At 34.4% G+C, this 13,206-nt stretch overlaps 1 protein-coding gene across 3 annotated transcripts in view; it reads right to left on the bottom strand.

Moving 5' to 3' along the window:
- The window catches only part of LOC111064557, a 595,337-nt gene that overhangs the window by 71,654 nt on the left and 510,477 nt on the right, over positions 1–13,206 (bottom strand). For 2 of the 3 annotated variants that reach the window (XM_039441820.1, XM_039441819.1), the window contains exon 30: positions 8,780–9,019. The exons of the other annotated variant lie outside the window; for it this stretch is intronic. In XM_039441820.1, coding sequence (XP_039297754.1) covers positions 8,780–9,019 — 240 coding nt within the window. The remainder of the gene's footprint in view (positions 1–8,779; positions 9,020–13,206) is intronic. 3 annotated transcript variants of the gene reach the window in all.

Genomic DNA, 13,206 nt, shown 5'->3' on the forward strand with positions numbered 1-13,206 from the left:
ATAAATAAATACAACATTACGATTGGAATAGATTCTTTTGATATTGACTCCGAGTTTACATACTTGGACATTTTAAGTTTAGTAATTAAAACTAAAAACCTGAATTATGTATTCTATTACAGAGGAATAAACAATCTAAAGTTCTTGGATATACCACATGAAAAAGATGGCTCTGAAGATTGTCCAAAAGGATACCTACCGTATGATTCTATTCTTCATGCTTATTTGAACAGTATGATAGAACTCAGGAACTTTATTCAACAGTTCTGAATGCGGATTTATATAGGGGAGTACTATCATCACTGAATAGTGATATCTCTTCATCAGCAGCATGTATTCAAGAGATAAGGCGAAACGAGATGAACATCTACGACAATCGACTTAAGACTTTCCTGTGGCCGACATCCACTACATATCGAATGGGCTTCTGTTTTGAAAATGAAGGAAAATACGTACCCTATAATGAAACAACAAAGTCATTCTTAACTAAGGAAAAGTATATTCTAGTCAGTAGAGACACCCAAATCATGCTGAATGCTGAGCTGCTGAAGAATATTCTAAAAGTTGACATCACAAATTGTAAGATGCCAAAAATAACTTGGATGGATGGAGTTCCAGGGTGTGGTAAAACTCACTTTATCCTTCAGCAACATACACCAGGTAAAGATCTCATTTTGTGTCAGACAAGAGCTGGAATAAATGAAATTAGGCAAGAGGTGAATAGAATTCACAAAAATAAATATGAAAGAATAATTAAACAGGATTATAGAACAGTTTCATCTTTTATAATAAACGGATCAAAAAAGCAGTACAAACGTGTTTTTATAGATGAAGCAGTATTAATGCATGCAGGTTTCGTGGGATTTGTCTCATCTCTCGCTGGTGCTTCTGAGATTATTCTGCTAGGAGATTCAAACCAAATACCTTACATAGAGAGAAGTAAATTAACAGCTGAATGGTCACACATTTCGTCTCTCTGTGAGAAGAGAATCCATCAAACAGTAACTAGAAGGTGTCCAATAGACGTCTGCTACATCCTTTCCAGCTACTACCAGGACATTGGTACGAAAAATGAGGTCCTGTTATCCGTCAGACCTCCAATAACAAATGGAGAACTTGGACCACTTGAACCTAACACTCTGATTCTTACATTCACTCAGCTCGAGAAGAAAACAGTGCTAGAAGAGCTGCAATCAAAACTTCACCCTTCAATTAAAGTCCATACAATTCATGAAGCACAGGGCTTAACTCACAAGAATGTAGTTCTGATAAGGAACAATAAAAAACAACTTGGAATATATAACAGCACACAACATGTAATAGTAGCAATGAGCAGACACACACAAACCTTCAGATATATCACAACAGGGCAAGAAGATTTAATGCTGACCCTAATTCGAAAACTAAAGGATGTTAGTGAAGAGTTTCTCTTAAGCTGGAATGAAAGAAACATGGAAGGGATTAATGAGAGTTTAAATAATGAGTAACAACAACTTATCAAATTTGCTCAGCTTCGAGGATCTTGATTATTTTCAAGAAATAAACGATGAAGTGATCAACAACAGTCAACAACTTTGTGCAGCATTGAGTTCTTGTGATTTGAGCATCTTCTGTCTCAATATAAGGAGTATCAGAAGAAATTTTGATGAGCTGATGATTCAAATGTGCGACATTAATTTTTCTTTTGATGTTATTATTCTAACCGAATGCTGGATTAGGACTGAATTTGTACTCCAGTCCATTCGAGGATATGATGTATTTTCCACCATAAACAACCCATTACAAAATGATGGTGTAGTTGTTTATGTTAAAGATAGTATAAATGTACAATGTTTTGAGCTACATATTAACCAGGCAAATGTCCTACATATTCGGTTGGATGCAGCAGACAAAAAGTGGAACATCCTTGCAATATACAGATCACCGTCCTTCAATGATATTACAGATTTCCTGAGTGACTTAGAATCGATCCTGAATGAATTAAGAGGGCAACAAGTCATATGTGCCGGAGACATGAATATTAACAACCTTCAAATTCGTCCACATCATCAATTGAATGACTACTGCGATCTTCTAAGCGAGCATGGGCTCAGACTCTGCATTAAGCAAGCAACCAGAACTACAACAGGAACTGCTTCTTGCATAGATCACATTGCTACCAACTCCAGAGATAATCTTTTTCCAATCATTTATGAATCAACAATAACTCACCACTTCACCACAATTCTAGGAGTGCAACATATTTCGAGAAATAGTGCGAATGAAACTGGAACACATGAAATAAACGAGAAAATAGACATTAATAGCTTGAAGAATGAACTACTGAATGAGGAGTGGATTCATGTTTTAGAAGATAATAATCCAGATACATCTTATGACACCTTCTTATCAACTCTGAGACAACATATACAAAATAATATCAAGCAGCATCGGCGGCAGAAGAAGTACAAACCCATCAAACCATGGATCACCAGAGGTATAGTAGCAGCAATAAGAACCAGAAATCTACTCAACAAAAGAAGAAAGGAAGACCCAAACAACATTAACTTAACCAACTTCTATCGTCGGTATAGGAATACACTCACAGCTTTAATTCATGAAACAAAGGACCAATACTATAGAGAGAAATTGTATGAAGCTGGAAAGGATAATAAAAAAATGTGGAAAGTAATCAAAGATGCTACTGACTCTAAATCAAAAACAAAAATGAAATTGAATGCTATTAAAATAGATGATAGGATTTTCAATCCAAAGGAAAATCCAGAAACTGTGCTCAACCACATGAATAACTTTTCCACAAATGTAGGTGAAGAAATGGCGGAGACAATAATAGATTCCTTAAGAAAACCACTAGACCAAATCATATCCCAATATAAACCTGTTACAAGAACTCTACACTCCATCTACTTTCACCCAGTAACTGAAGATGAGCTTCTTGAAGCTATTAGTAGTTTGCGAAATGACAGTGCTCCAGGGCTCCAGGATGGAATCAATAATAGAACATTGAAGTCGATAAAAAATGTAATTGTAAAACCATTAATTCACATATTTAATTCAAGTCTGTCAAAAGGAATTTTCCCAAAAGCTATGAAAGAGACATGTGTTAGACCATTACATAAAGGAGGCGACAAAACAAATGCCACCAATTACAGGCCTATTTCACTTATAAGCAATATTTCTAAGATTTTGGAAAAACTGGTAAAGAAACGTCTTGTGAATTACATGGGAAAAACAACTTACTATCTAGGAATCAATTTGGTTTTCGTGAGGGGAGGAGTACAGAAGATGCGGTATTAGAATTGTCAAATTTTGTCACAGATAAGCTAGAAAATAACAAAAAATGTGCAGCAGTGTTCCTGGACCTAGCAAAAGCTTTTGACACTGTTAATCACAGTTTGCTGCTGAAGAAATTAGAAGCCATGGGAATTAGAGGAGTTCCTCTAGCATGGTTTAGATCATACCTCTGTGACCGGCATCAAAAAGTCAAAGTTGAAGAACATCTCAGTTCAGAGGAAACGATGAAGTTTGGGATTCCCCAAGGAACAGTTCTTGAGCCAATTCTGTATTTGGCATATGCAAATGAGCTATGTTCAATTAAGATGAGAGGAAGAGTAATAGCTTTTGCTGATGATACGTGTATACTATTTGAAGGAATCACCTGGGAGGAAGTTTTTAATCTGGCACAGGAAGAATTGATCAAAGTCGATAAATGGTTGAGAGAAAATTTGCTTACAGTAAATGCGACAAAAACGAAATTTTTAGCCTTTTCTCTGACAGAACGGACGAGACCACCGGATTCTTCAATAATCCTGCATCTCTGTGGAAGCACCAACAACCCGTGTGATTGCCCTTCAATTCAACAAGTCAATGAAATAAAATATTTAGGAACAATAGTGGACAACAAATTCAAATGGGACAAGCACATTAATCTATCAATTACCCGGATCAGGAAGCTTCTCTACAAATTCTATCAACTCCGTAAAATCCTCAACTATGAGACATTAAAAACTGTTTATTTTTCTTTAGTGCAATCAATTTTAAGATACGTCATAATTATCTGGGGAGCTACGAATTTTACACATGTTGAACCTCTCTATAAACTTCAAAAACGAATACTAAAAATAATAGGCTTCAAGGAGAATCAATTCCCCACGAACATTCTTTTCAAGGACAGTAAAGTACTGAGTGTAAGACAACTCTACATCCAGGCTATCATTACGCGAATGAGGAGAAACAACGAACACATAAGACTGGCAGATCATAACCATCAAACAAGGCAGATAAACACGTATTCAATAGTACCAAGGATGAACACTACTTTTGGGCAAAGAAACTACACATATTTGGGACCAAAAATTTATAATTCAATACCAAGTTACATTAGGGAAGAATTCAATAGACACAGGTTCAAGAAAAGTTTATTTTCCTGGTTGGTTGATATTGGAGTGGAAAATTGTGAAAATTTAGTTAGACTGTGAATATTGAAACTATTTATTCTTCATTCCACTCTTTACTGTTTTTCATTTTTCTAAAAATAACCTTTCTTATTATTATCCTCAATAGAACATTAATATTTATTTACTAATTCCATAATTTTGTTTGTTTGTATTTTTACTAATTTTATTTTAAAAAACTTTAATCCCATATCAGTGAATGAAGTTTGTAAATAGTAATTATTACACGCAATAAGCAACTAATTACTTATACCCCAACACATATAATATATAGTAGGGTGTATATTTATTCATTGAAATTATCATTTATTCATTGTTGAAACACCGCTGATTTATGTAGTTATATTACAATACTATATTATCAATATTCTAATGTTGCATTCAATCTTCATTGTAATTAATAAGTTTTCATAATATGTGAAATTTGTTGCATAATTGGCTGTTGTACTGTAATTTATTGTAGATTCGTGTATGAACCAGAATGTATTGTAACTTACTTGAATAAATAAAAAATTTGATTGAAAATTTGATTTGATTGTTTGTGGTAATCTAATAAATAAATAAATAATTAACAGGGCACAAAAATTCAAATCATACAACAACGCTAAATATTATAACGCTACAATGATTCATAAGCATAGTTTTATTCAGAAGCAAAGTACTTGTGACTGTATTAGCACGATTCAGAACTGGGCTAATATACGGTAGCAAATAATATTACGAGAAGTACCTAATTCCTGATTCACCAAAACAAGTGCAGATCACCATGTACAACGGCCTGTAAACAACTGAACAATGGACAGTTGATAACTGTCTATTTTTCTATTTTATAAACAATCGAATTCATTTCTGGTCAATTATGAATTTAATAGAATCTACCGCGCAGGCGCCAGCAGGCGCCTAAACCCAAAAAAGTTATGATTCATATAAGCATAATTTTATTCAGAAGCAAAGTATTTGTGATTCTGCACGATTCAGAAAACATTCCAAACAAGAAGATCGTCAGTCGTTACAATATTGACCCTATTGGAAACCCCCCACACTACAATAACAAGGACGCAGTCTGCGCAATCTCCCCCCCCCCCACAACGTTACCACTCCTGGACAATGACAATGTACAGTGTCATACTGTACATTAGTTTTTGCATTTCACCTTTCTTCCAATTGAATACTTGTACCCTATTACCACTTCAAAGAAAGTAAATGTAAATTTAAAAAAAAGTGAACAGAGAATTGGCTTATCTTGGAAATCTTGCAGTATACTAAAAGTATTTTTTTATTGCAGAAATTTTCGTTGAAGCATGAACTATCATTCATTCATATTATCCAATAACTTACTTTTTCTCGAGAATTTAGGAATGATTGGTTGTTTTCTAATTACAGTATAAGAAAAAAACATGTAAAACTTGATCTCTCCAAAACTAAATTTTTCCCGGGTAGTTTCATGTAAAGTTCTTGGGTTGAATTTGAATTGCCATGCATGGCCCAACATGGATAATAAAGAATTCGATGAGAGAAGAATGAACCATGTCTCCAAAGTAGCTGTACAAATCGAATATAGTACAGATTTCATGTGATATTGAAATGAAATGGGAATAAATAATAATATGGATGTCAAACTAATGTATAAGCATATAGAATAATAGAGCATAATTATATGAATATAGTAACTTATATAACATAAAACACAATAGCGCAGACAAGAAGACGGGCAATATCTCATTGAACAAAAACAATCAATTGTTTCGACAACCGAAAACCAGTTTTCCGGTTCTCCGGTGTGAGTGTGTGTACTCACAATCATAGCAGTTGGGACTGTGTTAGTGAGTTTGACCACACTTTTTCGAAAGGCTAGTAGGGAATTGTTGCTTTCTCGATTCAGAGTTCTTTGCAGGTACTTCGTTCTAGCGTGTTTCGGACGCTATTTTCCAACCGATAATAATGAAAATGGTACCAAATTGTTCAGAAAGATTTGGACATCTGGCGCCGTATCGCCAAATTCCAATTTTCCAACTATAAAATGACTTTAAAATTCGATGAACTTGAAGAAAATTTGGCAAAATTTGACATTCAATAGGAAAATATTGACAAGTGATATCAAAATTTGGCGGTACGGCGCCAGATGTCCAAATCTTTCTGAACAATTTGGTACCATTTTCATGATTATCGGTTGGAAAATAGCGTCCGAAACACGCTAGAACGAAGTGCCTGTTTCAGCCCTTTTTCCGAATTATAACATTGCTCTTAAGGATAATACAAAAGGAAAAGTAGTCTCCTTCTAACGCCAATATTACTGTAAAAATTAGCCTATAGAATTATTCATCATAAATCAGCTGTCGAGTGGATCATCTAACGCATGCAATAAGATGTAAACAGGAATTTGAGATCCAATATGTGACGAAGGTATACGGAGAGGTATATATAAAAAAATCGGAGAAGAAAATATTATATGTACCATAAAAGCAAGAAGAATTGAATTACTGGGTAATGTAGTGAGAATGGCTGAAGATAGAGGACCAGTTAGAATAATGGATGATATAGTGATTAGGACGAGGAGAAGAGGAAGTAAATGGATTGGTGACGTGATGGATGATCTACGTGTACTGGGAGTGACAAACTGTTGGCGGAGAGCACAGGCTAGAGAGATGTGGAGGCGTCATGTTGAGAAGGCCAACGTTCATCATGAACTTCAGTGCTGCATAAAGTAAAGTAATAACGCATGCAATATTAATATCTCGATGTAACTTGGTAAAAAATCTGTCGTGTGGACTATTAATTGCATGCATCATTGCATTCAATTTTTATACACTATTAAATGCACTGTTGATTGCATGCAATTTATAACTAAAATAACATAGTATTTTCTCTCGACTTTTCTCTGCTTTCAACTGGGACTGACCTATTGCCAGTATGTCTTGAAGGAGATTAGTTTTTGATGTTAGCATTGTTGATACACCAACCCCAACAGCCATTAGCCGTTTTCACACCGATATCCCGCCGACACGTCATACAGACAGGATTTTCTGATGGACAGTAAATGATTAAGAACTGTGCGATGTCTACTGTTTACAAAACTACTAGTACATGTGTATGATACATCGTTGAGGATCATCTGGATATCCTCAGGACAAAAGGAAGGCCACAAAATCGCTAGATGAATTATTATGTAATGAAGGAATTGGCAGGATTGAGGATAACAGTCTGCTGACTGCTGACAGCTGACAGGGATGAGTGCAGGAGATTGGTAGAGAATACCAAAGCTTACCCTGCGCTGTACAGAAGACAACAGACAGAGACAGTAAATACTATATTAATTCAGTCACATACAGAGTGTTTACGAACTCCCGACCAATACTCTAGGGCATTGTTCCTAGGTAAGAAATATAACTAAATATCATATTTAGATTATCCGGAATTATTTAGTACTCACACAGCGGCCATTTTGTTTTTTGCACTATATATTTTTTTCTAAATAATTACAAATAATCATGAAATTGAAACTTTGCACAATCATAACAACTAGACAAAGCTGCAAAAAAATTATGATAATTTTTCAAATTGATAAAACAAAATAGCGGCCATTTAAAATTTTGTTTTTCAAATAACTCAGAAACAGTTGGCTTTACAGAACATCTACAAGGATAACTTTTTACAGTAAATTCAATTACCTATCGATTAGTAACTGATTCTTTTGGATTGGACCAATATTAACTGAGATGTGGCGGCTTCAATAATAGGTGACCGCTGGGGGTTAGTTGCAGTTGAAATAATCACTGTTTGTAATAATCTTAAATAGCTTGAAAATGACATGCAGAGCAGACGGAGATTGTTGCATTGTTGTGCAGACTTTAGCTACATGGCATGCACTGTAACTAACCCCTAGCGGAGTCATATCACTAAAGCTGCCATATTTCAGTTGATATTGGCCCAATTCCGAAAAATGTGTTACCAATCAATAGGCAAATAAATTCTCTGAAATAAGTTATTCTTGTAAATTTCTTGTGAATTGTTTCGGAGTTACTTAAGGAAAAAATTTTAAATGGCAGCCATTTTGTTTTATGAATTTGAAGAATTATCATAACTTTCTTCTAGCTTTGTTTAGTTGTTTTAAATGATTGTACGAAGTTTCAACTTCGTATGTTCAACTATTATTCAGAAAAAAATGATAAGTGGAAAAAGCGAAATGGCCGCTGTGTGAGTAACTGAAGACTTCTGGACAATTCAAATATGATATTTAGATGTTTCCTACCCAGCAACAATGCCATAGAGTATTGGTAGGGAGTTGGTAAACACTCTGTATATTAATTATTGTAGTGCTCACTCACTTCATATCACCGTTGGTGTTTGTAAGTTCTTCCTCCCAGTAAGTTCCCAACTGCAATACTCTATGTCCTTTTTTCAAAATTTCTGTTTGAAATTTTCTCATTGAGTAAGTTTCTACATCTCTCAGTTTCTTAGCTACAACATAGTGAGTGCATTTTCCTCTCATAACAGCTAGGACCATGAGGATCTTCACCTGCCCATTCAACAACTTTCCATCTTTTGCTGATGCTGGGTCTGTCACTCTACAAGCAGCAGAAAAATAGCTCAATATATTTATATATATATATATATATATATAGCATATAACAGAAGACACTTTAAAGTTTGTAATATAAATTAAAACAGGAACAGGAGACACGATATAAATCGATTGAAAACACTTAAAAACGTCCATCTTATAATAAATTTCACAGCTATCAAATATATATATATAATATATATATATATAATATATATAATATATATAATATATATATATATATATTAAATGTTCAATAAAAATGAAAAATAAATTCCATTCAAGTTCAATTCTACAATTCCTTTCTCCAATTTTAGTCTAATTCTTTTTTTATTTCTAATTTTAAATCTCCTCTTTTCTATCAATTCATAAGCTACACCTTTCCTTCCTTATTAATAACTCACTCAAATCTTAAATATCCCGTTTGTAACCGACACCTAAATAACCCATAATGTCTCCTGAATCTGTACCCTTTTTCTCTCCATCCGTCTAGACCATGTAATCTGTGGTTTCTGCTGCTACAATTGCGTCTCCGTGCGTACTCTGTGGTCACACAACCGTTGGATTCAAAACTCCAGTCTTCTCGGTTGAGAAAGGAGACACAGTCTCCGAAAATTTCCCCCATCTCTAATGTAAGTTTTTAAGTGTTTTCAATCTATTTATATCGTGTCTCCTGTTTCAATTATATATATATATATATATATATATATATATATTATATATATATATATATATATATAATATATATATAAAAAAAAAAAAAAAACAGGAGACACAAGACATAAATAGATTGAAAACACTTGGAAAATTACATTACGAACGGAAATTTTCGGGAACTGAGCTCCTTTCCTCAACCGAGCAGAGAGTGGTTCAGTTTGAAATCCAACGGTTACGACCACAGAGCACGGAGAGTCAATTGTAGCAGTAGAAACCACAGATTACACGGTGCAGACGGATGGAGAGAAAAAGGGTACAGATTCAGGGGACATTATGGGGGTATTTAGGGGGCGGTTACAAACGGGAGATTTAAGATTTGAGTGGGTTATGAATAAGAAAAGGTGTAGCTTATGAAATGATAGAAAAGAGGAGATTTAAAATTAGAAATCAAAAAAAAAATTAGACTAAAACTGGAGAAAGGAATTGTAGAATTGAACTTGAATGAAATTTATTAATTTTATCGAAAATTTAATATATATTTGATTGCTGTGAAATTTATTATGATATGATGAAATTTATTCCAGTTCAATTGAGCAGTTGGTGTAGAGTTGATTGCTATGGTAAGTCTGTTATGGTATTGTTATGGTATGGCTGTCTGTTGAGACCAGGAATGGAAGCAGCTCCAACTATGAAGCATTGGTCAAAGTTCTTGCTGTGCTCAGTGCCATGGGTAGGGATGGGTAGGGAAGTATTATTTTTAAAGGAAGCCCTGTGATTGTTGATCCTGAGGTTCAGGGCAGTGATGGTTTCACCTATGTAGAAGGCAGGACAGAAGTTGCAGGGAAGGAGGATATAATTTATTGGATATATTACTATATATCGGCTTATCGGATATAATTTACCATATTCATCCATCCGCGAATTTTTGAAAGTTAACATATATATATATATATATACAGGGTGATTCTTAGCTATGGTAAAATAATTTGATACATGATAGTAGAGGTTGAAATAAGAAAAAAGTTCCTATAAACATATATCCATAAATACTTCATTAGCGAGCTATACAGGGTGAAAGATTTCGTCCGGAATTCAGTTCCTCTGGTGAAATACACCAATGCTGAATTGTTTGGGGACTAGTTTTTAAAAAACGTATGGTAGATTCATGTAGGAAAATACCTGAAAAATTGAATAAAACTAGTCTGGAAGCTGTAAAGTGAGTATTTTTTGAGAAAAGAGTTGAAATATGCAAAAAATCCAAGTGGAAAAACACAGACTTCTACGTTTGATGCTTAATGACTTTCTCCAATGACCAGTAAAAAGATAATTTTTTGCGATAAAAATTGTAGAGAATTTAATTCTGGAAAGAATTATGTGAGCTGTCTAAACTTAAGTGGGTAAACACAGACTTCTACGTTTGATGCCCAATAAATTTCTTCAATGACCAGTAAACAGATAATTTTTTGCGATAAAAATTGTAGAGAATTTAATTCTAAAAAGAATTATGTGAGCTGTCCAAACTAAATTTGATTGGAAGTTACCTCTGTTGTTCTTAATGCATATGTTCAGCCGTCTTCTCATCGATTGTTGGAGCTGTTCAAATATTCCAGGAGTCTGCTTTATCATTTCTACTCCGTTCAAAATCCTTAATCGGAGTTCTTCAATAGTATCAATCGAAGTATTGTATATCAAGGTCTTCAAGTGTCCCCAAAGATGAAAATCCAAAGGATTTAAGTCTGGTGACCCAGCTGGCCATGGTACTGGCCCACCTCGGCCTATCCATTGATTTGAAAACCTGTGATTCAGGTGTTCACAAACAGCAACACTGAAGTGTGCTGCAGCTCCATCATGCATAAACCAAATGTTTTGGCGCAACTGAAGAGGTACATCTTCAAGTAAGATAAATAGCTCCTCTCAAAATTTCAAGTACATTATGCCATTAAGCCTGGGAGGAAGCTCGAACAGAAGTAGATGATCTCCTATGATTCCTGCCCAAATGTTTACTGAAAACTGATGTTGTGGACGATTAGGATTGATGGCATGAGGATTCTCAGATTCCCAAATATGTTGGTTGTGGATGTTAACGATAGCTGTTCTTGTAAGGTTTGCCTCGTCGGTAAATAAAATGGTTGTTTGAAAGTTTGGGTTAACAATTTTTCCTAAAAACCATCGGCCAATACCAGCATGGGGAATACAGTCTCGTGGTAATAGAGTATGAACTTTCTGGAGGTGGTATGAATGTAATTGTTGCTCTCTTAGTATCCTCCAAATAATAGATTGATTGACATTAAACTGCACTGACAATTCTCTTGTGCTCTTCTCTGGATGTTCATAAATTTCATTAAGAACTTGTTCCTTTAACTAAACAGTCCTAGTGGATCGGGATCTGCCTGCATGAATGTGCTCTTTGGACATCAAAGAACCTGTTCCAGACAGACGTTAATGGATAGTGGCAAAAAACCTTGAACTTGGACATCGGTTAGGAAAGTTCTCTTGATACAAACGTCTTGCTTCAGTACTATTACAGTGTCCCATCCCATACATTAAATGCATGTCAGCTAATTTGGAGTATGAATAATGTCTAGAATTACCTGCAGTTTTTGGAAAAGTCAACACTTAACACAAAAAAGCGAAGTGAAATGTTTACAAATAACTGGTTAACAGATTAAACGAAAAACACAGCACGGTTACAGTTTGTTGTTTTGTTCAACAGTGAGCTAAAATATTTCGGAAAATAATTTTCAGATGATAATTTGTTTTAAATATTTTCCCATTTACAACAAAATAAATCAGCTGTTTTGGAACAGCTGTTATTTAAATCCATGTTTTATTTGCAATCAGCTACAACCTATGAGTTATTAGTTCTCTCCCCATAAAACAGCAAATTTTCGTGGTGTAATGTACTACATAAGAATACATTTTATTCAACTTCTATTCAAAATTAGTTTACACAGCTTAAATAATTCTTCTCAGAATTAAAATCTCTACAATTCTTATTGCAAAAAATTATTTGTTTACTGGTCATTAAAGGAAGTTATTGGGCATCAAACGTAGAAGTCTGTGTCTTTTCACTTAGATTTTCTGCATACTTCAACTTTTTCTCAAAAAATACTCACACTACAACTTCCAGACTAGTTTCATTCATCTTGAATATTGGCTATTTTTTTAGAATAATTAAAGCTTATTTTGTGCCCTGAGTTCTTTTCGTGGTTGTAAAGAGCTGAGGTTGATTGTTTGTTTTTTATGCTCAGTTTGTGTTCCTCTAATCAATTTTTCAGATATTTCTCCATATGAATCCACCATACGTTTATCAAAATCTAGTCCCCAAACAATCCAGCATTGGTGTATTTCACCAGAGGAACTGAATTCCGGGAGAAATCTTTCACCTGTATAGCTCGCTAATGAAGTGTTTATGGATCTATGTTTATAGGAACTTTTTTTCTCATTTTCACCTCTACTATCACGTATCAAATTATTTTACCATAATTAAGAATCACCCTGTATATATATGTTAACTTTCAAAAATTCGCGGAT

The sequence above is a fragment of the Nilaparvata lugens genome, chromosome X (genome assembly GCF_014356525.2).
Source record: "Nilaparvata lugens isolate BPH chromosome X, ASM1435652v1, whole genome shotgun sequence".
Classification (NCBI taxonomy): domain Eukaryota; kingdom Metazoa; phylum Arthropoda; class Insecta; order Hemiptera; family Delphacidae; genus Nilaparvata; species Nilaparvata lugens.